The sequence below is a fragment of the Colletotrichum acutatum genome, assembly GCF_030867785.1.
Source record: "Colletotrichum acutatum strain CBS 112980 chromosome Unknown BDZ83scaffold_25, whole genome shotgun sequence".
Taxonomy (NCBI): Eukaryota; Fungi; Ascomycota; class Sordariomycetes; order Glomerellales; family Glomerellaceae; genus Colletotrichum; species Colletotrichum acutatum.
Window position 1 is genome coordinate 268911 of NW_026849019.1, and position 24348 is coordinate 293258.

A 24348-nucleotide genomic window follows, 5' to 3' on the forward strand; every position below is an offset into this window, starting at 1 on the left:
AATTGGGCTCGTTCACAAAACGAGCGTGTGTAAACAATACCCCCCTTTACTGATGTACTATTCCTTCCTACTCTCACGGAACCAACATCGGCGAATATAGCAAAATGTTTGGATGATGACTATGCTTCTTTGGGTTTCTTGATACTCTGATACTCTGAAAACGACGGACATTAAGAACACCAACTCCCGTACATGCAATTGGAAACACCTTCCTCACTCCGAAAAACCCCAAGCTGTAGATCAGAGCCCGCCTGAATACCGCAAAGAAGAAGAAAACGCCGGTAATCCTACAAGGGCCGTTATGCCTTGATGGTATGTATGCATGAATCATAAGGGTCATTAATTAGGAGCTCTTCTCACGGTTGGCGGCTCTCTCGCCCTTCACACAGTGCTTGACGATCCACGGGTGGGTTTGGACCTGCTCCAGGGGTATTCTCTTCTCGGGGTCGAGAACAAGCAACTAGAGATCATGTTAGCATCCATTTCTGTGAATCTTGAATTTGAATAAATGCCGCCTCACCTTCTTGATCAAGTCCTTGGCCTCGGGACTGACAAAGGACGGAACCGTCATGTCAGCCCGAGCTATCCTCCGCTGCGTCATCACGGGCGTATCCTCAAAAGGTGCCTCGCCAACCAGGAACTCGTACGTCAAGACGCCCAAACTCCAGAGATCAACCTTCTCGTTGTAGTAGTTGTCCGAGCTACCGGGCTTGATCATTTCCGGGGGCAGGTAGTCCAGGGTACCGCACATGGTGTTGCGACGGTTGTTGGGGGCGTGGACGCTCCAGCCGAAATCGGAAATCTTGATCTCGCCGTGGATGCCCATGAGAATGTTCTCGGGCTTGATGTCACGGTGGATGACGTGCTTGCGGTGCAGGTAGCGCAGCGCCGAGGCCATCTGGGCAATGTACTGCGCCGACTTCCACTCGGGGAACCTGCTCTCCTTACGCAGGTGCTTGTACAGCTCGCCCTTGCCAGCGAACTCGAGGATCAGGAAGACGCGCTTGCTGTCGTGGAAGTGTCCGTAGAGCTGGAGGATGTTGGGGTGTCGCAGGTTACTCTGGATCTCGATCTCGCGGCGGACCTGCTTCTCGACGCGGCCCTGTTGGAGTTCGTTCTTGTGCAGGACCTTGAGAGCGCAGATGAAGCCGCTCGTGCGCTCCCTCGCGAGGTACACGCGGCCGAATTTGCCCTTGCCCAGGGGCCGGCCAATCTCAAACATGCCGAGGTGGAAGACCTTGGGCATTGAGGGCTCGATGACGATGGAGACGCCGGACTTGCGCTCGATCTCGACAACCTCGTCGGACGTTCTTGAGGAGCTGGACGGCAGGGGTTTTCTGGCGGGTGATGCCGGATTCTTGGCCTGTCGTTGTGCGTTTTGTGATGGCAGCGTTACCGAGGCGACAGCGTTGGTGCTCTGCGATTGGAGGGCGACCTTGATTAGGTTCGGTCTACTCGAGCTCTGGGAGAGCTGTGATGTCTTCACCAAAGTCTATGGGACAATCGTCAGCCATATCACACGGCAAGTACATACATGCCGACGAGACCAACCTGAGTCTTGGAGTAGAGCTTGCCGCCGTCGACAGGCTCGTTTTCGTCGTTTACCGACATGCGCTCAAAGCGCGATTCCAATGTCCGAGTCGCCATCTTGCTATGTGATAGTGGATGGAGATGTAGCAAGTCGAATGTTCCCTGTTGGTTAGAAAGAGTGCACTGGAGGGTTTTTGAATCAAGGAACCTAGAGTTGGTTGTCAGGTTATTAAGAAAGGTTCTCGGGTAACGATGGACGAACTAGGTGTGGGAAGCTAAACAACGGGGGTGAGGATGGTTGCCAGGGGAACAACGGCGCCGGCACCAGGGCAGCGACCCGCCCCGCTCTTTCAGATCTCCCCCACTTCCCACTTCCTGGGCGACCGACCGCTTCAACTTTGCTAGCCGCTGTCAGCTTGGTCTGACATGGTTACAAGTTCCAAGATCTATGTTGGCTAGACCGTGTCTTCTCGATTGACTCGCTTCTTTCATTCATGTTTGACACCGTGCACGTGGCTCCCGGCCGACTAGATTGAGCCGTGTTGTTTTTTGGGAGGCCGGCGATGAGCAGATGCGACGACGACACAACCTACCTTACGCACGGAGTCTGTGAAATCAGCTTCCTTCCCCCATGATAGCTATTCAAGATTCAGACCGCTAGGGCAGCACTTCTTGAACAAGGCTTTAAAAGTGAACGTCACTGGATTATACCACCTCTGGGCATAGGAATTCAATCGACTACGTGTGGGCGACGTCTGAATATCAAAGGAAAGCAACTGAACCGCAAAGAATAGAATGCGAGCAATTAACACAGGTCAATTACAACTGGCTATAATCCAATACCAGTATTTGAACCTTTACTTCTAGGCGATCCCCACCTCGTGTACTCTAGACCACCTCTATACCTATGAAGTGGTCCTTCGAAACGATCTCTCCTTCCAACGATTCTCCATATATATATACGTCCCGCTTCGGCTCAAGACATACCAGCTGTGGCTCATTCAGTCTGAGTATTGCATCTCCAAGCTCTCAGGGGCACATCTAACAAGCACGAAGCCTGTCAACTCCAGCAATTGTCGACCTGGGCCATCGGTTGGGGACCGACGTGACCAGCTGGGCCCGATTGCGAATCCAATCAGATCTGTTGTCGCCCTTGCCGGGCTCAATAGGTCCCGAAGCTCCAATATACATAGTCCGCTCTTGCCCCCCCTTCTCAGCCAAAAATTCCTCCAACAACTCGGCAGAGGGCGGAGGTGGCGACTGCCGCAATTTGGAGAATTCTCTCAGCTGCGAAGGACTAGCGTAATGGTGCAAGTGCTCCTCCACGTGCCGATACGCAGTGAAAGCAGCCTGCCGTCGGACGCGCCACCCCACAGCGTTCTTGTTGATGCAGGCCAAGAGGTATTTCCCCATGGCCGTATCAGCTCGCTGAACGGCTCTCTTGAGCTGGTTGAACTGTTCTTTCCCGATATCGCGTCTAATCCCAAAGAACATGTTGAGTAGGGCTGACCCGTATAGCCACTTGCAAGATATCAAGCCCGCAAGAGTTGAATGACTTGTACAATATAGGGCCTCAAGATCTGCCTTTTCGAGCATGCCGAATCCCAAGAGCAGTATGTCCACATCGACTTGACCCCACATTCTCTCAAGTTTTGCGTTCTCGTGCCTAAGGCCCCCTTTGCGCCGAGAGAAGAAAAGCCAGGCACATCGCCAGTGGAGGTAGATGAGCCAGGATTTGCTTATCCTGGACTCCGGAGGATCATTTCTGTCAGCATCGGCCACTGCGGATTGGAGTTTTTCTTGCCAGTCTGGAGCCGCCAGGTATCCCACAGCTGGCGGAAGGCCAAGTTGAAGCCATGCCCGGTCCACTTCAGGTGATGTTTCCGGCAACGCCTTGGGTTCTTCCCAGGTCTTTATACCCTCGCGAGTGCGCATGGTGAGGCAGCTGCCATTGCCGTTACCAGGGCAAACCTGTGGAGAGATACGGAGATGAATATCCCCTAGATACGCTTCCAAGGATCGGGGTTGAAGGCTTGAAGGAAGATGATATTGATATTCGTTTCTTTCTAGTCTTCCAAGCCATTCTTTTGGTACTAGAACTTTGAGGACTCGTCCACATCTGTCGCACAGGGCGTGCATATTGACGCTGGCGCTGGGTCCTAACTCCGCGATCATTGCTCGGAACGTGTCCAACGGAGAGAGACGGTTGTCGGGTGACTTTGCCGTGGCAGCCTTCGTGGTTGGAGCAGCGCTGCGACATAGGCTGAGGCTGTTGAACCGCGGTCGAGGAGCTTGAGGTCGACCAGCTAGAGGTCGACCCCAATGTCGCTGTTGAGAGTGGGCCATATTTGAGAGTCCTCAACTGATCGGTTCTCGGTAAAGCTGCTGTGGTCTTCTTTGTGTAGTATCGTGAAATTCCTCAACTTTTTGGTTGTCGAGAAAGTTGCTGTGGTCTACCTTATGTAGTATCGGTCGTGAATACGAGAAAGATGAAAGATGAACGAATATGTTGGTGGCTAGGAAAGGCATCTTGACGCTTGATATACCACTCTATTGATCTATCGGAGGAACCCATACCCATGAGTTACAGCTATAGTTCGTTAACTGGGATTTATCAGGTACCTTTTTCCGGTGGCTTAGTAGAGCCAACCCAATGACCTGTTGGTCCTTTCGGCGATGGATCAATTTGCAACATACAAGTCTATCTCCATCAGAGAAGCAGTAGGGTTCATTGTCGGCGGCGCTCATCGCTTGGCAGTCAGACCCTATAATCCCCTGAGGGGGTCTGATGCCTATCATGTCTGCAAGACCTGGTTGCTGTGTGGCTTGCTATCACTCGTCCCCGATTACTGAGCCAAGTCAATAGAGTTCATTATCATCATTGCGTTCCAGTGTCTAACTTTTAGAATATATAATTTCCTAGAATTGAAGTTGAAAGCCAAGCGTAAATAGGATTTCTGATCATTAGTTGTCTTAATAAAGGTAAGCAGTACTGCCAGCCGATGCCAATTCTTTCCGCACATTCATGCATAAGGTACATTTCAGCTGCGCTAAATGACTTAGGAAAGCCACCATGATCGTTAAGTTTGCGGCAGATAGGGATGAAAACTTGCGCCATGCTGGGTACAGTTTTAGCTTGAGGCTACTACACCAGCAATGGTGAATGGCCTAGCATTTCCTGAGGGTGGTTCATCACTAATTTCTAGGATGGTACATTAGAATGCCGGATTTAGTAACGAGGTATTCACGCAGCAACGCATACTGCTACATTGTCCGTCCTTCCCTCATTGGTCTCTTATTATTCACCCGCCAGGATTTTAAAGGTTGAAAACGAATGTTTGAGGTTGAAGAGCCTCGAAGTGGAGAAACCATAGAAACAATTTCTTATATTTCTCGACGGAATGACGGCGTAAAGAAGCCTTGGTGGTCAATTGGTCAGTAGAACATTCTGAAGTTCATATTTATTGTTGTTGTATTTGGAGCTAACGAGCGATATCGGTAAAAAGAGGCCTCCTTTCTCAGGGTCCGCCTTGAACTTCTAACGAATACATCATACCTCCATTGAAATTACAAAGGACAATAACTCTAGGTTTTGTGTATCCCACTGGGTGTTGACTCAAGGGAAGGTTCACGGTTAAGGTGGTGTAGCTTGGCCAAAAGCCCCAGGATTGCTCGCATCTATAGATAGTGGAGATACGTACCCAGATCTCATCCGATCATGCGAAGGCCTCATATGCCCCCTCAAGTCCATTCCTGTCACCAGCACAGCAGGCGCCCTCTAGGTCGAGGGTCAGGTCAAACTGTGGCGTGGTGGTGGAACGGTTAATGGCCAACAATCAATTTCTACACCAAGCAGCCTACTCGACGACAGGCTTAGCGAGTACCCGAGTTCGAATCCCAGCATGAGCACCAAGAGATATAGCCCCCAATCGGCACCGGGGGGGTGAACTCTTTTGTATTTTTGATCAAGTCGATTTATACTCGATCAGTTTCGGTGTAAGTCGGTGAGTAACGCAAAGTGACGTCCGGCCCCTCCCCTCACCGAGACAAGCAGGGATCCGGGCCCCGAGACTCTTTCGTGTTCCCCGCCAACCCCACCATCACCACCTCTCTCCTCCCCCAACTGAACGAGAGCTCCAACTGCACGCCAGCAACTTTACCTCCGATCCGAGCTGCACCACCTCCAATCCTCAACCCTCCGCGAAACTTGTCCTTCATTCTTACCATCAACGCCCGCCTGCGCGCGCACTTCTCAAGTTCCTCCCAAGCTCACAAATCAATAAGCAGGACAGAAAAGAAGAAGGTCGCCCAAGATGAACCACATAACCAACCCAAACGAACCCTTCCCAACCCCCTCCGCCCTCGCCGCCGCAACGACAACCCATACCCAGCGTAACTTCCGCGTCGCCTCCCGCAAGCTCCCCATCTCCAAAGCCGGCCCCATCGACGACATGACGGCCTCCCTCGGCATCCCCGTCCCTGAAATGATCTTTGGCGACAACCTCGTCTCCGTGTCCCACGTGCCGACGGGCTGGTCCATCGCCTTCAACGCCTACGACGCGCTCGACGCCGTCGACAAGACGGACAAGAAGATGTTGCAGGTCGCCTACGCGCGCGACTGGTCTTCCTCGCGCGAGAAGACGAGCGCGGGCATCAAGGAGGTCGTGAAGCCGTATGACTGGTCCTACTCGACCGAGTACCGGGGGACACTGGAGGAGCCTTCAGCAGGCAGTGCGACGGGTGCGGGTGCGGGTGTGCAACAGGAAGATGCGCAGGGAAACAAGAACAAACTTGAGGAGACGACGACGAGGATGATCCCCCTCGAGCTCCTCAAGCGCCGCGACCCGATCCTCTTCTTCGACGACGTGGTGCTCTTCGAGAGCGAGCTCGACGACAACGGCATCTCGATTGTCAGCGTCAAAGTCCGCGTGCACGAGAAGCGCATGCTGCTGCTGTGCAGGCTCTTCATGCGCCTCGACAATGTACTCGTACGGATCCGGGACACGAGGGTGTACGTCGACTTTGAGACGGACGAGGTCATTCGGGAGTACACGGCCAAGGAGGATAGCTTTGACAGCGTCAAGCGGGTGAGTCTCTTTTTGCTTTCCGTGTTGCTCCCTTTTTCCCTTTTCTCTCTCTATTATGCGAGAGACGAGGCCATGCAACCTTCTCGAGTTGGAACCTGCAATGCTAACGAACAACCCCGCAAAGTCGCTATTCATGGAGGGTAGGTTGCCAGACGACATTGTCATCGCGCTGCGTGATCCAAACCTACTCTACAACCTGTTGCCAACTGTGGAGCAGACGGTACAGAGCGTATTCCTCAAGAAGTAAAGACAGAATTCTCAATCCCTCGCGTATTGCTTCATAGGAATATCCCTCCTTGCGAGGGGGCTGGCCGGCGTTATTGGGTCAAGGAAAGGCGTTTCGGACGAACCAGGAAAAAGTTTTACGGCATTGTAGTTATATCACATTTGCCTCGAGAAGATCAAATGACCACTTCTTGTGAAAAACAAGTGGATTAAGCTCTGTTTCTGTCACTTGGCTGCAGTCCGTCTTGGGGAGTCGTAAATAATGAATCGCATCGACGACATACTGTCAACAAGGTATGTATAACAACGCAGCGTATACGCTAGAGCTCAATATCAGCTAAACCACGGAGGAGAACCTCCCAACCCAATCGGAACAAGACCTTGCAGGCTTCATCAACATAAACATGCGCAAAAAACTCCCACCCTGTCCCTCAGAAACACCGTGCCTTCCATTTTGTTCCACCAACCCAGCAATCCGTCAAAGTAAGGTATATTGAACACAATTTTGCCCCTCCTCTCTCTTCCTACCGCGCATCTCGATTGGGCGATGATCCCTCTGTCATTTCTTCAAACTCGAGCTGCCAGCGGTCAACTTCCCTAAACTTGCGCGTTGCCTTCTTCAGCTCGTCGGCACTACGCGCGGGATCGCTGCTTTCTTGGCTTTCGAGAATGTCGTCTCGAATGGGGGCAAAGCTGTCACCCTCGAATCCCGCTTCAGGTTCCGCTCCAGTCTCTGCCTCTGCCCCTTCTGCCTCTGCTTCGCCCCCAACCTCACCCTCGCCCTCGTTCTCCTTGTCCGAGAGCCTGCGGCTGTAAGTGCGCGTTGACGCACGAGTGCTAGGTGCGGCTGGTTTCGCCTTGCCGGCCGCCGCAGTGGCTCGACCACCACGGGATGGTGGCCTATTAGCCGTGCTACGTTTGAGAGGTGTCGTCTTCGCCCGCCGTGAGCGAGTCCTTGTATCCGCGTATGAAAGCTCGTCGTCATCCTGGGAGGCGTCGGAGTTGCGTCCCCCCTCATCCTCTGAGCCACCCACGCTATAAGGGTCCCGATTCTTCTTGGAGCGTCTGCGCGGCAGCATGCCCGTCAAATCCGCCGTCGTGACCTTGGGCGCCTTGGCCTGCTTCTTCTGCTTGGACTTGTTCTTTGTCGCTGGGAAGTTGGGCGAGTGGGTGAGAGAAGGTGGCGAGGAAGCATCGGAGATGTTGCCATCTCGCGTTGGTGTGGCTGGCGCTTGGCGACGACGCTGTTTGGCAAGTGTACGAATGTCGGGCCACGCCTCATTGTTATCTTCCGAGTCACTGCTCTCAGGAGGTGCCATGATGTCTTCTTGATTCGGAGTGACTGGCCGCGGGAAAGCAGACGGCCTCGTGGGAGTCAGAACAGGAGAAGGCAGCTCAGAGAGCGCCGAATCACTGTCATCATCATCTAATTCAGGCGCGGGCTCGGGTTCAGTGCGTGACGCTTTTCCCGGACGCTCAGTATCTTCGTGGCTTTCTATGCTCTTTCGCTTGCGTGAGCTGGCGCTTGTCGGCTCAGCGTCTTTCGCGGCGGGCTGAGAATCCGGCGCTAGAACCTGCTGCGACTCTGATTCGAGCTCGGTTGCGGGAGGAGGCTGTGTTCTGCGGCGATTCTGAAGAGGTGTCGACTCGGCCTCGGGTTCAAAGTCTTCACCTTCCTCATCATCGGACTCAGATCCGGATGACACCTCAATCGGCCGCTGTGCGCGCTCCTTCTGCGCCGTCCCCAGAATACTCGGTTCGCGTTGACGGCGTTTAAACAGACCGATGTTGAAGGTCGAGCTGATACTAGGCGTTCCACCTATTCCGCGACTGCTTGGTCTAATGGGCGCATCGTCCTTGTTGATACTAATACTCGGCGCGCGACCCCTCCGTCTAAAGTGGCTCACACTAAAATTTGAGGCTTCGGATCGCGGCGCACTTGGAGGTGCAGCGGCATCGTCGTCGTCGTCGCCGAGCGTCGTGTCAAGTCCCGTAAACATCTCGTCGTCCAAATCCAACCCCGTCGTATCCCTGCGCTGTTGAACTGGCGTCGCACGCGTCTTCCGTCCCACTTCGACCGACGAATCCGACTTTTGCTGTTCGCTGGATGTCTTTGCCTTGGAAGCCGCCGTCTCGGCTGCGTCCTCCAGCTTGCTCACGTTGTCGTCCCATGCATGACCCGCCTTGTCTGGCACCTGCCTCTGGCGCAAGCTGGAACTCCTGCTTAGACGCGTAGACGGACCTTCCTTGAAAAGAGATGTGTCTTCCTCTGCAAGCTCCTTCCTAATGACAGAATGTTCGCGATCGCTGTGGCTGTAGATATCGCTGCCTGACGCGGGCGCGGGGCTCGATCTTGCTTCAGGCGCGGCGGGCACGGCTGCGACTGGCTGGGTTGGTGCGCGACGCGCTCGTTTAGGTCGTGGCATGGTGGGCGGTCGATGTCGAAGGAAGCTCAAGAAAGCCTTGCGTGACAGCTAATCAATACTGTGTAAAGTTGTCGTGAAGAATTGTCTCACGAATATCTGGACCGGGGCGTCAGGCTACGACCTATAGTGATAAGACGGGCGAGGGTCTGTGATATTTTGATGTGGTGTGGGAGGGAAACGCCTGCAGGCAGGACGCGTCGCGAACTCCAACCCTGCAGGGCCAAGCTCGCGACCCACTCCCAAATTGAAAGCAGAGAGCTAGCGCCACACCACTAGCCACAATTTGACTTGAAGAAACTGTCAACAAGCTGTCACAGACTCACAGTTCATTATGCATGACGTTATCTGAAGTTTATCGAAGGGACGTGTTGCTAGTAATGGCCTGGTCTATTGGTTGGTAGAAAATGTTTCATTAGGGAGCTGAGACCTCGCTCTTCGCCATGTCTGCTGAGCCGAATGTATCTCAGGTATCTGTGCATCATCCCATCCCTTTACCTCGACTCTATCTGTTTTTTTAGTGGTATACATGGTGTTTTACATGATTGTTGTACAATGGTAATGTTTGTCCGTGTCCTGAGTGGTCACTAGATAAGTGCCTGGCCCATGAACATGCTTTCCTTAACCTCGGCAACGACGTCCTTCTTGTCGTCCTTGCCAACGAGCACAATGCCTCTTCCACGTCGTCCCATGCGACCAGCTCTTCCCAGGCGATGGATGAAGTCGATGGTGGTGTGCGGGACGTCGTAAAGAATCACGTGGCGGACAGCCAAGGTGTCAATACCTCTAGACGCCAAGTCGGTGGCAACAATGACTTTGGTGTTGGGAAGCGATCGTTTGCCTGGTACAGGGGCCTCTGGCGATGACACAGCGCGCAGGGGTTCTGAGGAAGTGAAGGCTTTCAGCATTTCGGACTGGCGGCTCTCGGCTGCGTCCCGGTTCAACGCAATAGCGTCGATGCCCTTGGATTGAAGATATTCAGCAACCTCGGTTGTCTTCTCACGTTCGTTGACAAACACCATGATTCGGCGGACGTCGATTTCACCTTGGATCGGGCCCTCGTGCTTGGAAGCTTCTCGGCCAATAGTGTAGATGGCATCAGCGCAGGCCAGGTTCTTGTTGTTGCGGTAAGGGTCCTTGACAACATCAATGACACCGAGTTGAACTCTTCTGGGGATAGCATGAAGGTTTGGCGTCGTGATTCTCGTCATGTTGGGGAAGTTGTTCGCAAGGTAGTTGTCCAGTCTTTTGGGAATTGTTGCTGAGCAGAGGATAAACTGCTTCAAGGACGGCATCGCCCTATCGATGATGGTCGTGGTTACGGGGGCAAAGCTTCGGTCAAAAAGCGAGTCCGCCTCGTCGACAATGAGATGGGTGACTTGGGAGAGGACATTGGGATCGGACTCGGCAATCGAGGCTAGCAGGTGAGGCGTCGTGACAACCATGTCGACACCGCGCGGCGAGTACAGATTGCGCTGGATCGTCAGGGCCTTGAGGTTGGCGGATAGAACCTCTGCCTTGAACTTGACAGCGTGCGACAGCGTTTTGGCTACCTTTCCAACCTGTTCCACAAGCTCTGCAGAAGGGACCAGAACGATGATGCGAGGTCTAGCCATGGTCGGGTGAGGCTCGTCGAATGCAGACATCTTCTTGGACTTGGGCCCCTTGTTGGCTTTCTGTTCTCTTTCCTTCTCCTCCTGGAAGCGCTTCATGAAGGACTGGATCTCAGGGTTGGCTTCCTCGGCAATCTTCATGGCGTTGACGGCCGGCAGCATGTACGCCAACGTTTTGCCAGAACCGGTCTCGGCTGCGAGGAGAAAGTCTTGCCTCTTTTCGCCGCGGACTTTGAAAGCGCTAGCCTGACCCAGCATGGCTGGGATAGCAAGTCTCTGGATGGGCGTCGGCTTGATTTCCACCATTCCTCGCAGCAGGTCGTCCTTGATACCGTCCTTCATTATGGGTAGGAGGTTGAATTGGTCGAATGATTCGTACTCTTGCATCTTGTCTTTCAGAACGTTTCTCTTTCCGTACGAGACTCCCGCCAGGGACCGTTGCATTTTCAAAGCCTTTCTCGGGTCGGAAGAGGTCTGGGAATCGCCTCTGTTGTACCTGTTTGAAGAGCCTCTCCCGTCCCTCGAGTCCCTCGAGTCCCTCGCGTTGGTGGGGCGTGTCGTGCGCTTTTCGGGTACTCTCGCAAAGGTCTGGTTCATACCACCAAACGGTCCTTCCACTTGTCGTCGCGGCGGTCTGGCATCTCGGTTTCGGGGTCGTGCAACATCGTCTGAAAGGACCATCCGTGATGGCTTCCCCTTGGTGGCTGAGCGGAAGCCGGCGCTTTGTGTATACCATGGCGACGTCGTCAAGCGAGGGAAGGACTGCGGTCGCAATGTCAAATGACACTTGGGGCATAGCGATGCCAGCGTTCGCGAAGACATGGTGGGCGATCGCAAAGGAGTCGACACTGGGTAGGAAGCTTGTTGATGAAGGACCGACAGACACTCTCAACCCCTGGCCTCGAAATTTTAGGAGCTCAGTTGGAGTTTTCTGCGCCAGACCCCCACGTAATCGGCGTGGTCTAAGCTCCGTGCCGACCTTTGACAGCGCCACCCGAATGCCAGGGGGACCGTCATAAGAGTGTCGCCTGCTGATCTTGAGCTTTCACATCGATCTTTTCGTTATTTGAACCAACTGCTAATTACAATCAAATATCATGTTTGAATTAGCTGTTGCATAGATATCAGCACATGTTTTTCTTGTCGAAGAACCATCATAAGAAGATTTGGCACCTAGTGTGCACTATGGCCAATAACGAAGTCTGAAGAATAGAGATCGATTCCATGTCAACCAAATCACTTACGGACACTATCTTATGACGGCTTATAAGTTTATATGAGAGGAGAAGCTAGGTATTCTCCATACTCTGTAACAAGAGCATTCCGTGCTGTAGGGCTGGCTGGCCCAAAGAACGGACTCGCCGTGCATGTCTTGGTCAAGTCTTGGCCAAGGATCTGGTAGTAAGGTAGTAGCTGTGGCTGTGGCGCTCTGCAAGGAAGTACCCGAGCCTTTTAGGCCCTGTCGCCTTCTGATGTTCCCCCCAATCCCGCACTTCAGAAGTTCAGCTCAAATCATCCGCCCAGTCGATCCCGGCCCCGTGGAACCTCCCTTGGCCTCTCAGCCCCATTGACCGGTGCCTCTTACCGAGCGGGCGATCCCCTATTTGATTAACCTGGTCCTAAGAGGTCACCTATCCCGTCCCAATCTACGCGTACGGATAAACCTCCTTTGTCTCCTTCATCCTTACTCGTTCAACATCAGCATCTCTTCCCCTCCTTCTCATCCTCGGATCTCAAGTCCTGTGAGGACAGACACGATCCCATCATCAACTTGGGTCAGAAAGCATGTGTATCCAGAGGTGACGAAGCCGACGCAATGAGTGCCGATCTCTTGGACCTCGACAGCTTTTACCAGAGCCCTCCGTCACAACAAAACCAATCGGGGGGCCAACAAGGCCAAGTACAGCCGCAACGCCCGCAGCAAGTAACGGCATCGTCGACGGACCTTTTTGACTTTGCCTCCTTTACCAGCAACAGCAACAACGTCAGCAGCAAGCTTGCGGCGGCGACCACCCCGGCTCAGCAAACCGTGCCATGGCCTAGCTTTGAGCCGCAGCAACCAAGTGGTGCTGCCGGCGGCGGCAGTAGCAGCAGCGGAGGATGGGGTGAGTTCGGCGCTTTTTCGTCAGGCTTTACCTCCTCGTCGACCTCAAATCAGCAGCCCAAGCAGAATCTGCAGAGCGCCGAGGACGATGAGGGATGGGGTGACTTTGAGGTTGCGGAACCTACACCCACTCAGCGCTCGTTCGTGATGCCCCCGCAGACGAACAAGGCGAGGTCATCACCGCCGCCTAGGAACCGAATCGCGCGCGCCTCGACGTTCGATCTCATGACCAACAACCTCGTCAACGTCGTCGACATGCCCTATGGCTCGGGCCTGTCGCCTATACCCAGTCCCGGCCTCCCGTCGCCGAACCAGCAAGCCGGGGCCGGTTCAGGATCTTCATGGCAGCAGACAAACCGACAACCTAGTCCCGGATTATCGTGGCAGACTGCGAGCACCAAACCGGCAGTTAGCCCAGGGTTTTCATCCCAGACGCCCTCCGCGAAGCCGCAGCCAAGCCCTGGATTCTCTAGTCATATATACGTGACTCAGAAGAAGCCGAGTCCGAAGCCAGCCAAACAGTCGGATCCCAACATTCTTTTTGATGCGGAAGAGTTTGAGCTTCAGGGAGACAACGATGACGATGACGATGATGGATTTGGAGACTTTGAGACTGTTCAGACTCCCTTCCCCGGCGCAGACATGAGCCCGACCCTGGATTCAAGGCCACCAACCCAAAGGCAGCCACCGTCGCAGCCCCCACAGCAGCAACCGCCTTCCATGGACCTCCTTTCTCTCGACGACGACTTTACTCCGGTTCCGCAGCCTCCACAAAAGAGGCCTCAGCTCTCTTCCTTGAATCTCAACGCGCCCACATCGCCGTACCCCCAGGCCCCCAAGTCGCCCTCCTTCCAGGAACGTAATCCCTTTCCCGGACTCGGTCTCACCACGCCCACTTATGGTGACTTCAAAAAGGAGGAAAAGAAGAACGAGAAGCCTGCGTCGCCTACGCCCGTCACTGCCTGGCCAGCTTTCGGACAGACCTCGCCCACGAAGCCGCCCGCCGCTAAGAAGCCTTCTGCCACCACCAATCTTCAAAAGACGCAGGAGGAGGATGAGTGGCCAGACTTTGAAGACTTCCCCGATGACGAGCCTTCTGCAATTGATTCTTCTAGGCCCCCGGAGAGCTGGGATTGGGACGCTGTCGACGGCGTCAAGTCGTCCACTCCAGCTCCCGCTCCCAACTCCAGCACCAGCAGCACCGCCAAGAAAGCAACTCCTAAATCCAAGAAAGAAGCATCACCAGCAGCACCCTCAGATATACCTGACGACGCCCCGCCGCCCATCAACATTCCACCTCCCTCCGTCATCCTCTCCATCTTCCCGCAGCTACTCGATCTCGCAAACTCGTCACTCTTCAAGCCCACATCCCAGCTAGCGGCGCCTATCCGGAAACGCATCCTCGAAGACCCGAGCACGGTAGTCTTCCTCCGCGGCTACCTCCTCCTCGCCACCGTCGCCGCCCGCGTCATCGCGGGCCGCAAACTCCGCTGGCACCGTGACAAGTTCTTGTCCCAGGGCATGGCCATCTCCGCGGCCGGCGCAAAGGGCATGAAGCTCGCGGGCGTGGACAAAGCTCAATCGGCGCGCGAGGACCGCGAGGCGGCGGACGTGGTGGGCGTGTGGAGGGAGCACGTCGGCAGGCTCCGGTCCGCCGTGGCGGCGGCCAACTCCACCGCCGGCGCCAAGAACCCGCGAGACCAGCTCCGCGTGCCCGAGCTCAACGAGACGATCCCCGTCTCGACGGCCAAGGTGGTCCCTACTGCGCCCAAGCCGTGCGTCATCTGCGGCCTGAAGCGCGACGAGCGGGTGAGCAAGGTGGACCATGAGGTCGAGGACAGCTTTGGGGAGTGGTGGGTTGAGCATTGGGGTCACAGGGCCTGCAAGAACTTTTGGGTTGAGCACGAGAAGCAACTGCGGCAGAGGTGAAGGGAGACAGAGAGGGGAGAGGTTGTCGTAATGGCGGATGATGGGGTTTACCTCGCATCTTGTATATAATTGCACTGCACATACTTGATACCTCGAGTGCTTCATTTACATGGATTGGGCGGCTAGGTATTTTCCCAAATATCAAGTGCATCTAGATGTAGTCGCCTCCACTGGCGAAACGTGATTCTTTCTGATTGTGGATGCATAGCTGAACATTATCACAGACGCATTGAGAAGTGCCTACTGCGTTTGACGCGATGAAGCATAGCAATACTGGCCTGCTTGATTCTACCGTGACCGGTCATAGTCTTTCGCCCTCGGGCCTCCGCGTTTCTATCAGTGTAGTAGACGCCCTGGCGCTTGCTAGGTTTTTCTGATATCAAGGTATCACGGTCGCTTTTGTGGTCGTTTGTGGTCGCGTGCAATTCAACATCTCTACAGGAGAAGCTTTACTGCAGAGGCCTTCGGGCATAGCGACACCCCGAACTGAAATGGCGCGAAATCGACTCGACCTATCTTTGCGGCAGTGGACTAATTCTTAGAGGACGGCCAGGCGAGAAGTTGCGGGATAGGATCCTGACCGAGTTTTCTGTAGCGGCTACGTCGGTGAGCCGACCGTGCATACTGCTTCTACCTAGGCAAGGTAGCTCGAGTTGAGCTGTAGCTTATCAAGGAGCAAGGAAGAGGTACAATGCAGTAATGTTTAGTGAATGGCATGAGAGGGCTGCTGTTGGATTTGTCGACAGTACGATCTACCCCGCTGTTGAGCTGCCTCGGTCGGCCAATCCGGAGTGCTGAAGGTGCAAAGTCTTCAGAGACTGTCCATTGGCATCGCGGCTCTGAGAGCTAGGGTCTCAGCAGCGACGGATGGCCGGACACTAGTCGAATATCGGCAACGGCATCGTATGGTGACCGGTTAGCGGGGAGGCTGGCATTGAACGAATAACAGGGCTTGATTGCTTTTTCCCGTGCAGTCCGGGTAGCAAAGTGTGTGGCTTCGAGTTACACCAGATAGAGAGCTCTGTTCTGTCGCAGGAAAGCCGAGAAACTTGACAGATATACGAATGCTGGGTGTCATGTACTTTGTATGGGCTGAGTCAATGCGGCGCAGGCGCAAACTCCAATGGGATTTCTGACATGCCATTTTGACAGACGGACGGCGTTTTGAGACCGGGACGAGTGGGAGGTTGGATCTGTCGGTACCGTTTCGCTAAAGTATCGCCCGCACTAGCCGGCCGCTCGCTCGGCGTGTAAATAAGGAAAAGATGGCGGGGAGCCAAGCAATCAAAGTCATCTGTACCCGCGCTGGATCACCGTTGACGCACACTGCAGCGCCGCAACGTGTTGACGGGTGGAGCAGCAAAGTTCCCTTGTTGATCGGGGCGTTCAGGTTCCATGCTGGAGGAGCCGAGGAGGTTTTTGGGGAATTGGTCAGCTCCTGGAGCTTGGGACGCTTGATGCGCAGCGGCTCGAGCCTGCGACAGCTCTGAGGAACTTATCTGTCACTAAGGTGCAGACTGCGATTGCGATCCGAGCGAGACGAGTGATGGCCACAAGAGCCGTCTGGTCGCATGTCGCGTGTCGCAAGTTGAGCAACATATGCCAAGTTGGATTGGACACTTGTTCGATCTGAAAGCTCGCCAGCGAAAGGTCCGACGCGGCCGGGTCAGGCACTACTGGCACCAGATCCCAGGTAGGCTAGCAATGCGCATTACGTTGAAAGATTCAACCCTGGAATGGAAGACAATTCGAGACGGTCAGGAATGCTTCTTCCCTGTTGTGTGTGCCCTGACGGGGATCAGTCCGAAGGAGAGCTACAATAGTATGTAAGGGTACTACTCACATGTACTTCAAGAGGCCGCCTGAACGAGGACCCCGAGCCAAAGTTTGCACCCCACCATTGATGAGGTGTAAGTGGTGTGAGAGAGACAGAGGAAGACATAGATGGATAGGCCCATTGAGGCAGTCCTTGGGTGTATGGCGTGCCTGTGATGGTGGCCGATAGGCGAAAGATTGAGACAGTCGAGGGGTTTTGGAGGGGACAGAGCTTGGATGCAAGGCAGTTGCTTGGTGTCTCGTCTCCTCCATCTTCCGTCGTTACCTCACACCTGATCTTGCCGCATGTCCAAGGTCGCATCCGTGAGTAACAGGGAAGACGGGAAATGGCAATGAGGTGGGGGGTGGGTGATTCCAGCTTCTTGAAGCCCGCCCGGACGGAAACTTGAAGGTTGAGTGAGTGAGTGCCCCTCGAAAGGAAGGAGCCCAAGTACTAAGGTAGGTAAGCTTCATGTGGCGTGGAGGGGTCCCGTCCAAGGTGAAGTACCTACCTACCTTACCTTCCATACCTCAAGATGTACAGACCAGATACCACTCGGGAAGCATGTGCAGGAGGGGCAGGATACTTGCTGTGACGATGGCCCTAGCGTTACGACATGTATTGCTACGGCCAACTTCCGCCGATGAGGTACACGTGATCAATCGCTGCAGGGTGGGGTCTTGGGTAGCCAGCGTTGAGGTCTGGATGCGCTTTCCTCTGTTCACTGTCGTACCTACCTGGTCTTCCTGCCCACTCAAGCCCCTCACAGATCAGTCCCTTCCATCTTCCAGCGACGAGCTCCCCCAATTCTTTCCCCAGCACACCTACCTTACCTTCTTACCTTACATGACCCATTCTCGACCACCTACCTACCTACCTACCTACCTACCTACCTACCTACCTACTTCCACTCAAGTATCCATAAGGTACCTCCTGCACCACAACTTCCATGACACCCGACCACAGCTTAGGTACCTTACACAACCACCACCTCCAGAGACCTTTAATAGCCAGACCGGGTACACCTGTCTTGCTCCTCCAACTCACATTATCGTAAGTACCTTCTACCTTTGCTTTTCCCAGCCCATCCAGAAAAGAAGGAGTTTGAAAAAAATACTGAGGCGCACTTTCCCTCCCATCGCTCTCACACACTCACATTTACCTACCGACTTTTTCTCCTCCCATTTTCCACTCCCACTCTTCTTTTCCTTCACCTCACTTCTCCACGACCAACCTCACTTCTCTCCCGGCCCCCAACTCTTCACCTCTTCCACCTCTTCACCTCACCAACTCTTCCAAAACATTCCTCTCACGACCGCCTACTCAACTCTTCCACTCCCACTCTCAACCTCTCGCCCACACCCGAGCGCCTCTACCTCTCGCCCGTCTACTCCTCTACCCCTCCATCTCTCAACTTTCCCGATCCACCACCTCATCCTCCCCGCCACCCACTACGCAACTACACATCCGTCACCGCGAACGAGCTGCACCAACGCACTCCAACCTACCAACCTCTACAGACCGAGGCTTCCGCTCTACGGTTTCAATTCGCTAACGTCCTGCTTAATTGCTTGACAGCTGAATTTCTACAAGTTTCACGCTTCTACGTCAGCGCCATCACTTGCAGCCAGTACCTTCCTGATTAAAAGTTCAGGAAAATACCACAGTAAGTTGCACCACACAAAACTACCACCCCGCGCCATCATTACCCCCACTTTGTATGTGCAAGAGCTCCTGGCATCAATCCGTCCACGATTTCAGGACGGGTCAGGGTCAGGCACAGGTGACCCTGAAAATAGTCACGCTCTATATGGTACAAAAAATTCCTACTACCACAGTTACGTGCCACGGCCACGGCCTGGAGGTAGTGTCGATTTTGCTGTTCACCTTCACGCGTCCTCGGGTGGGGAAGTCGATGCGCTTGCCCTGGACTATCGGGAAAACCACAACTTCTACAAAATCTGGACTCTTACTCTCCCTTGCCTTTCACTCTTTCTTCCAACTACACCACTTTCTTTTCACCAATTTTTGGGCAATTTGTTGGATTATTGTACTAATTGCGCTTTTTTGTTTAGAATCCCTTTTCGAATCAATTGCCCCAAGCACTTTTCGAATTGCTCAAAATGTCCGCTACTCAGGATAACATTGCTGCCAACGGCAACGACCTCGTCGGCTCCCTCGACCAGTTGAAGCTCGACGACGGAGAGACCCGTCTTGGCCCTGACGGAGAGCCCGCGCCCCGCACCGACGAGGAGTACGCCGGCTCTCAGCTCACTCTGAGAGCCATCGTTTCCTCCAAGGAGGCCGGTGTCATCATTGGAAAGGCTGGCAAGAATGTCGCCGAGCTTCGCGACGAGACTGGCGTCAAGGCTGGTGTCAGCAAGGTCGTCCAGGGCGTTCACGATCGTGTTCTCACCATCACCGGTGGCTGCCAGGCCATTTCTGAGGCCTATGCGATTGTCGCGCGCGCTCTTCTCGAGGGCGCTCCCGCCATGGGCATGGGAGGTGTTGTCTCCAACACTGGCACTCATCGTAAGTCTACCTAATCTGGCGCGCAAAGAAGACATCACTGACATTGTAATCTCAGCCATCAAGCTCTTGATTTCCCATAACCAGATGGGTACCATCATCGGCCGCCAAGGTCTCAAGATTAAGCACATCCAGGATGTATCGGGCGTTCGCATGGTCGCCCAGAAGGAGATGTTGCCCCAGTCAACTGAGCGCATCGTTGAGGTCCAAGGCACACCCGAGGGCATCAAGGGTGCCATTTGGGAGATCTGCAAGTGTCTTGTCGACGATTGGCAGAGAGGCACCGGCACCGTTCTTTACAATCCTGTCGTTCGCACCCAGCCGGGCACAACCTCCACCATCAGTGGCACTTCGAACAGCTACTCTTCCGGCGGCGGTCGCGCCTCCGAGTACTCTGCCCCCCGCGTCATGCGCACTGGAAACGGTGCCGACTTTAGCACCACTACCAACAACGGCGGTAGTGGTGGCAGTGGTGGTCGTCCTTACGGCCGTCGTTCCGACTCTGATGCTGCTTCCCGAGGCCCTCCCACCCACGACGAGAATGGCGAGGAGCTCCAGACTCAGAACATCAGCATCCCTGCTGACATGGTCGGTTGCATCATTGGCCGTGCTGGAAGCAAGATCTCAGAGATTCGCAAAACCTCCGGTGCCCGCATCTCTATCGCAAAGGTATGACACCGCTTTACCATACAAGTCCATGCTCAAGATAACTAATTTGTATAGGCTCCCCACGATGAGAGTGGCGAACGCATGTTTACCATCATGGGTACCGCCAAGGCTAACGAGTCTGCCCTTTTCCTGCTCTACGAGAACCTTGAGGCGGAGAAGATGCGCCGCCAGACGGCCAACTCTCCCGAGTAAAAAAGCGTTTTAAGAATCGTCCCCTTTCAGTTCGTCATCCGGCCTCAGGAGCTGGTACTTGCAGACAATGGCCGCAAGGCTCAATATCTGAGATGAGAAGTGTCTTACTTCAGCACATCATCTCTGGGACGCGACAAAACGCTTTTTCCAATTGCTTTGTTTTGCTTCGACTTTCGAATATCTGGGCCAAGGATCCCCAGACACGCGCACAAGTATGGTCGCCGGGGTGGGACCACAATAACTTTCACTTTCCGTCTTCTTGAACGCTTTGAGTTGCTTTTTGGGAGGATGGTCCTCCGGTCTACGTTTGGGCAGGCATCAGAGGTCCCTAGGTCTACGGACAGGGATTGTATTCAGCCTTTCCAAACCGAACATACGGCACGACTTATGATTACCTCATGCGGATACCTCTTCGAAGCAGAGTTGCTTGCTTCAAAAAACATTAGTAATGAAAATCGGCCAGCAACTCTACACCCGACCCTGTTTACCCATCCCCAACCCGCCACGATTTCTCACTGGACCGAAGATTCCCCCAGCGGCCTGTGTTTTTCAGCCGCTTTTTGGGCTATGGAACTCTTTACTCTCTTGATATTGACTTCCGATGCCAGGAGGATTCTAGATAGTACATCCGACCCATAGCTAGGCGAATTTACATGTTTGAGCAAGGCCGCTCATCAACTCTAGTCTCGTTGCCATTGATGTGTCTTGAAAACTTGTCGTGAACAAAGTCGGAAGAATGCTCTACTGGAGATCATGGCATTCAGTCTTGTGGTGTCCAATCATCGGAAATGGTAAAGGTGCAGCCATGGCGTTCTTGTCTCTATCGACTGGGGTACCCTCAAACGTAGCTGGTCAATTTCAAAGGCATTCACTCAAAGCATAGGCTGAGAAGGGCGGTTAGAAGGTGTCGAATCGCTTCCAGGATGAATTTGCGATCATGATGTGATTGGCCAATGTTAAGCGGGGTTTTGGGGGCAAGTGTTTGTAATGCCGATCCGGAGAGGAGACACCGGGCTGGGCTGGTTCCTGATAAGGTTAGGGCGGCGGCACGCAGTGGAGGGGAGGGACCCTGAAGAGGCTTGGGCGGAAAGGGTGCAGCGTGGTGTGCGTGGGTTGTGTGGTTCGGGGGGCACCTGGGGGGTAAAGATGCAACGGGTAAGCTGTCCACCTTATTTTTATTTTGGGATGAAGCCAACCTGTCATTTGCCCAGCTGCTCCTTTGACGTTTACTGTCTGCATCTGCTTGTCTCCGTGTCCACATCTCCATCTCGGGTGTCTATCTTGCTGCTGCTCAAGCTCGAGGTTTCGTAGCACTTTCGTTCTCTTCAACAAACGATTTTTTTTCCTCTCGAGCTTGCATTATTAGAAGCCTCGCATCCAGTCGTTGTCGCTCCCTTGCAGTGTTTCGTTTCCCCGGCTCCCTTTCCGCCCCTTTAGCTACGCGCGTCCACCGTCTACGCTCAACGAGTATCGAGTCGCGCAGCCATTCTCGAGCTTTCTTTTCCCGTCTTTCGACAACAGTTTTTCGTAACACGACGTGCCAATCGAGCCCCGGCCAAAAAGACAAAGCGACGCAATGGCGCGCTCGAAGCAGGCCACGCCTATCTGTCGACAGACATCGTCCGAATACTTTAGCAAAGCGGACACTCTCAAGCGGACGCCCAGCAACAGCAATGGAGCTGCAACTTCTGTGACTGCGAAAGAGGCCAATGGCAAGGTTGTCACTACGCCTGCGTCTGCGGTTGTTGAGGCAAAGGAGGCCGGCGCGCTCCAAATCCTGATTGCTGTGGGCGGTATCTACGCCTCGTTGTACGTCCTCGATCCTTTCTTGACTCCCCTAGTCCCATGGCCTCCCCGAATACCTCTTCGCCCGGCGCATTGCTGACAATATACCTCGCACAGTCTGACATGGGCCTACCTCCAAGAGAAGCTCACGACGACGCCCTACGGCCCGACGTCCAAACCCGAAGTCTTCAAGTACCCCGTCTTCCTCAACACGATCCAGTCCCTCTTCGCCGCGACGACGGGCCTCCTCTACCTCTGGTTCTCCTCCCGCAACGCCGCCTCCCTCCCGCCCGTCTTCCCCTCGCGCGGCATCGTCGTGCCCCTCGCCCTCGTCGCCGTCACCTCTTCCCTCGCCTCGCCCTTTGGCTACGCCTCCCTGGCGCACATTGACTACATCACCTTCTTGCTCGCCAAATCCTGCAAGCTGGTGCCCGTCATGCTCCTCCACACGACGCTCTTTGGCAAGCGATACCCGCTGTACAAGTATCTCGTCGTCGCGGGCGTCACGGCCGGCGTCGCCGTCTTCACGCTACACTCGGGCAGCAAGAAGAAGAAGTCCGTCGTCAACCCGGACGCCAACATGCCCTGGGGCATGCTCCTCCTCAGCATCAACCTGCTCTTTGACGGCCTCACCAACAGCACCCAGGACTACATTTTCAGCACCTTCAAGGGGTATACCGGCCCGCAGATGATGTGCGCCAACAACCTCATGAGCACAGCCGTCACGCTGGGCTACCTCGTGCTCAGCCCCTGGCTCGTCCATACCGGTCTCGGCGAGTACCTAGGCATGGACGTCGCCGGCAGCGCGGGCGAGCTGACGGCCGCGCTGGGTTTCATGGCGCGGTACCCCGCCGTGTGGTGGGATGTCCTCGGCTTCGCAGCGTGCGGCGCCGTCGGCCAGGTCTTCATCTGTATGTTGTTCTCTTCCTTGTGACACTTTCTCTGCCTCGTGGCACTTGTAAACCCAACCCTACTAACACTGCGTTTCTTCTCCCTAGTCTACACCCTCTCCACCTTCTCCTCGGTCCTCCTCGTCACCGTCACAGTCACCCGCAAGATGGTCACCATGGCCCTCTCCGTCTTCGCCTTTGGCCACAGCCTAACGAGCATGCAGTGGGCCGGCGTCTCCCTCGTCTTTGGCGCCATTGGCGCCGAGGCGCAGATTGCGACCAAGGAGAAGAGGGCCAAGGAGGCTGCGAAGCGCGCGGCGGCTGCTGGGAAGACGCAGTAAATGTAAAACGAGAAAGGAATGCCCTTTCAAGGTTGCTTGGCTTTGTTTTAGGCACCTTTACTTTGAGAGGGCTCTTTACTACAAGGCAGCAACTTCTTCTTCTCTTCCGTTTACTTTTTTTCATACTTCTTTATCAAGCTTTGGATCCCGCTCTCTTGTTCAAAAAACACTTTCCTCGTTCTCTTCGAGACATCCCAAAACCCCACTAGTCCTGTGGTTCCCATCACAAAGACCACTCATTTCTTTCTCGGAGGGGCCCCCAACAGGAAAAAAGCAACAACCAACCCTTTTCTCTAAAGCCTGTAAATAACAAGACATCGTACAAAAAGACTTGAAAAAGGAAACGCCTCAAAGTCGGAGGCAGGCGTTTGGTTGGCGTTATTCCTAGTATAGACATACACTGAGTAAAGTTGAAAGATCTGAGACTTTTATTTATACATATACGATTTATCTTCTTCCTCTTTCGACATTGAGTATGATGAATCTTGATCCAATCGCCTCACCAATGCTTTTCAACCTCTTCCCCGTCTCTCCAGCCTCACGGACTAAGATACTTCCCGTCTCTCTTCTCAGTAGCAAAGAGAGGGGGGTCGAGGGTAATGAATGTATCCATGTATGTGAGTGCTTCAAGAGGTAAAACGGTAAAGGTCTTGCTCAACGTAGATCCGGAAAATGCACTCTGTTGAAGTTCTCTCGGCTCGAACGCGCCATGTCATGAGCTGAACCATACAGATGGAGATTTCTCAACGTTTTCGCTCAAATCACTCATCGTTAATCCCTTCACCGAACCCTGAAGCCAGCACCAGACTACCTACCACACAGAGACGCGCGCGCGCGCGCGCAAGTGACATGAAGATTCAATATCCAGTTCTTATGCAAGAAGGGGGGGAAAGAGAGCAAGACAAAACAATTCGCATTATTTCTCTCTGTAATACCCCCACGTCTCCATCTCACTTTCTGCTTCTCTGTAATCCACACTTTTTTACGCCTTCGACATACCTGAACTCCTTCATCTACACAAATGTAGCAAGACGAGAAGTTGACCCACTCACACACGCCGCTGAGACTAATAGGAGGGTGGATAGAAGAAGCCTGACGATGTAGAGGCTGTGAGGTACTTTTGTAGAGACGTTGAACGTCAGACAAGTACAACGCTTTACATATCAAGACAAGGATGGGAGCTTTGAGACATTGCCAACGCCGCCTGTGAGCTCT

General features: G+C 54.1%; 8 protein-coding genes across 8 annotated transcripts; 4 read left to right on the plus strand and 4 right to left on the minus strand.

The window, feature by feature from the left end:
- Nucleotides 1-343: 343 nt before the first annotated feature.
- On the minus strand, nucleotides 344-1647 carry BDZ83DRAFT_649697 (kinase-like domain-containing protein; the record flags this gene model as incomplete). The annotated part of the gene is made up of 3 exons (XM_060510303.1): nucleotides 344-460; nucleotides 521-1492; nucleotides 1552-1647. The coding sequence occupies 3 exons, from the start codon at nucleotides 1645-1647 to the stop codon at nucleotides 344-346; spliced, it is 1185 nt and encodes a 394-aa protein (XP_060367406.1).
- A 924-nt stretch (nucleotides 1648-2571) lies between these two features.
- On the minus strand, nucleotides 2572-3876 carry BDZ83DRAFT_649698 (uncharacterized protein; the record flags this gene model as incomplete). The annotated part of the gene is made up of 1 exon (XM_060510304.1): nucleotides 2572-3876. One exon carries the CDS (start codon nucleotides 3874-3876, stop codon nucleotides 2572-2574), a length of 1305 nt encoding a protein of 434 aa, XP_060367407.1.
- A 1967-nt stretch (nucleotides 3877-5843) lies between these two features.
- BDZ83DRAFT_750134 (TIP41-like family-domain-containing protein) lies at nucleotides 5844-6864 on the plus strand (the record flags this gene model as incomplete). Its single annotated transcript, XM_060513883.1, has 2 exons — nucleotides 5844-6617; nucleotides 6742-6864. 2 exons carry the CDS (start codon nucleotides 5844-5846, stop codon nucleotides 6862-6864), a joined length of 897 nt encoding a protein of 298 aa, XP_060367408.1.
- Nucleotides 6865-7366: 502 nt separating this feature from the next.
- On the minus strand, nucleotides 7367-9268 carry BDZ83DRAFT_750135 (uncharacterized protein; the record flags this gene model as incomplete). Its single annotated transcript, XM_060513884.1, has 1 exon — nucleotides 7367-9268. One exon carries the CDS (start codon nucleotides 9266-9268, stop codon nucleotides 7367-7369), a length of 1902 nt encoding a protein of 633 aa, XP_060367409.1.
- A 312-nt stretch (nucleotides 9269-9580) lies between these two features.
- BDZ83DRAFT_613329 (DEAD/DEAH box helicase) lies at nucleotides 9581-12119 on the minus strand. Its single transcript, XM_060507750.1, has one exon. It carries the CDS (start codon nucleotides 11698-11700, stop codon nucleotides 9853-9855), a length of 1848 nt encoding a protein of 615 aa, XP_060367410.1. The 5' UTR covers nucleotides 11701-12119; the 3' UTR covers nucleotides 9581-9852.
- A 151-nt stretch (nucleotides 12120-12270) lies between these two features.
- BDZ83DRAFT_613330 (uncharacterized protein) lies at nucleotides 12271-15096 on the plus strand. The gene has a single exon (XM_060507751.1). It carries the CDS (start codon nucleotides 12695-12697, stop codon nucleotides 14909-14911), a length of 2217 nt encoding a protein of 738 aa, XP_060367411.1. The 5' UTR covers nucleotides 12271-12694; the 3' UTR covers nucleotides 14912-15096.
- A 3754-nt stretch (nucleotides 15097-18850) lies between these two features.
- BDZ83DRAFT_572748 (KH domain-containing protein) lies at nucleotides 18851-20117 on the plus strand (the record flags this gene model as incomplete). Its single annotated transcript, XM_060504543.1, has 3 exons — nucleotides 18851-19259; nucleotides 19315-19925; nucleotides 19980-20117. 3 exons carry the CDS (start codon nucleotides 18851-18853, stop codon nucleotides 20115-20117), a joined length of 1158 nt encoding a protein of 385 aa, XP_060367412.1.
- Nucleotides 20118-21330: 1213 nt separating this feature from the next.
- On the plus strand, nucleotides 21331-23591 carry BDZ83DRAFT_613335 (UAA transporter). Its single transcript, XM_060507752.1, has 3 exons — nucleotides 21331-21926; nucleotides 22020-22813; nucleotides 22901-23591. The coding sequence occupies exons 1-3, from the start codon at nucleotides 21694-21696 to the stop codon at nucleotides 23131-23133; spliced, it is 1260 nt and encodes a 419-aa protein (XP_060367413.1). The 5' UTR covers nucleotides 21331-21693; the 3' UTR covers nucleotides 23134-23591.
- The last annotated feature ends 757 nt before the right edge of the window (nucleotides 23592-24348 follow it).

Bases quoted from the DNA above. Each gene is read 5' to 3' on its own strand.
- BDZ83DRAFT_613329 (XM_060507750.1), bottom strand. From the start codon at position 11,700: ATGTCTTCGCGAACGCTGGCATCGCTATGCCCCAAGTGTCATTTGACA.
- BDZ83DRAFT_613330 (XM_060507751.1), top strand. From the start codon at position 12,695: ATGAGTGCCGATCTCTTGGACCTCGACAGCTTTTACCAGAGCCCTCCG.
- BDZ83DRAFT_613335 (XM_060507752.1), top strand. From the start codon at position 21,694: ATGGCGCGCTCGAAGCAGGCCACGCCTATCTGTCGACAGACATCGTCC. The intron at 21,927-22,019 runs GTACGTCCTCGA...TACCTCGCACAG, and splicing joins GGCGGTATCTACGCCTCGTT to TCTGACATGGGCCTACCTCC. The intron at 22,814-22,900 runs GTATGTTGTTCT...TCTTCTCCCTAG, and splicing joins CGTCGGCCAGGTCTTCATCT to TCTACACCCTCTCCACCTTC.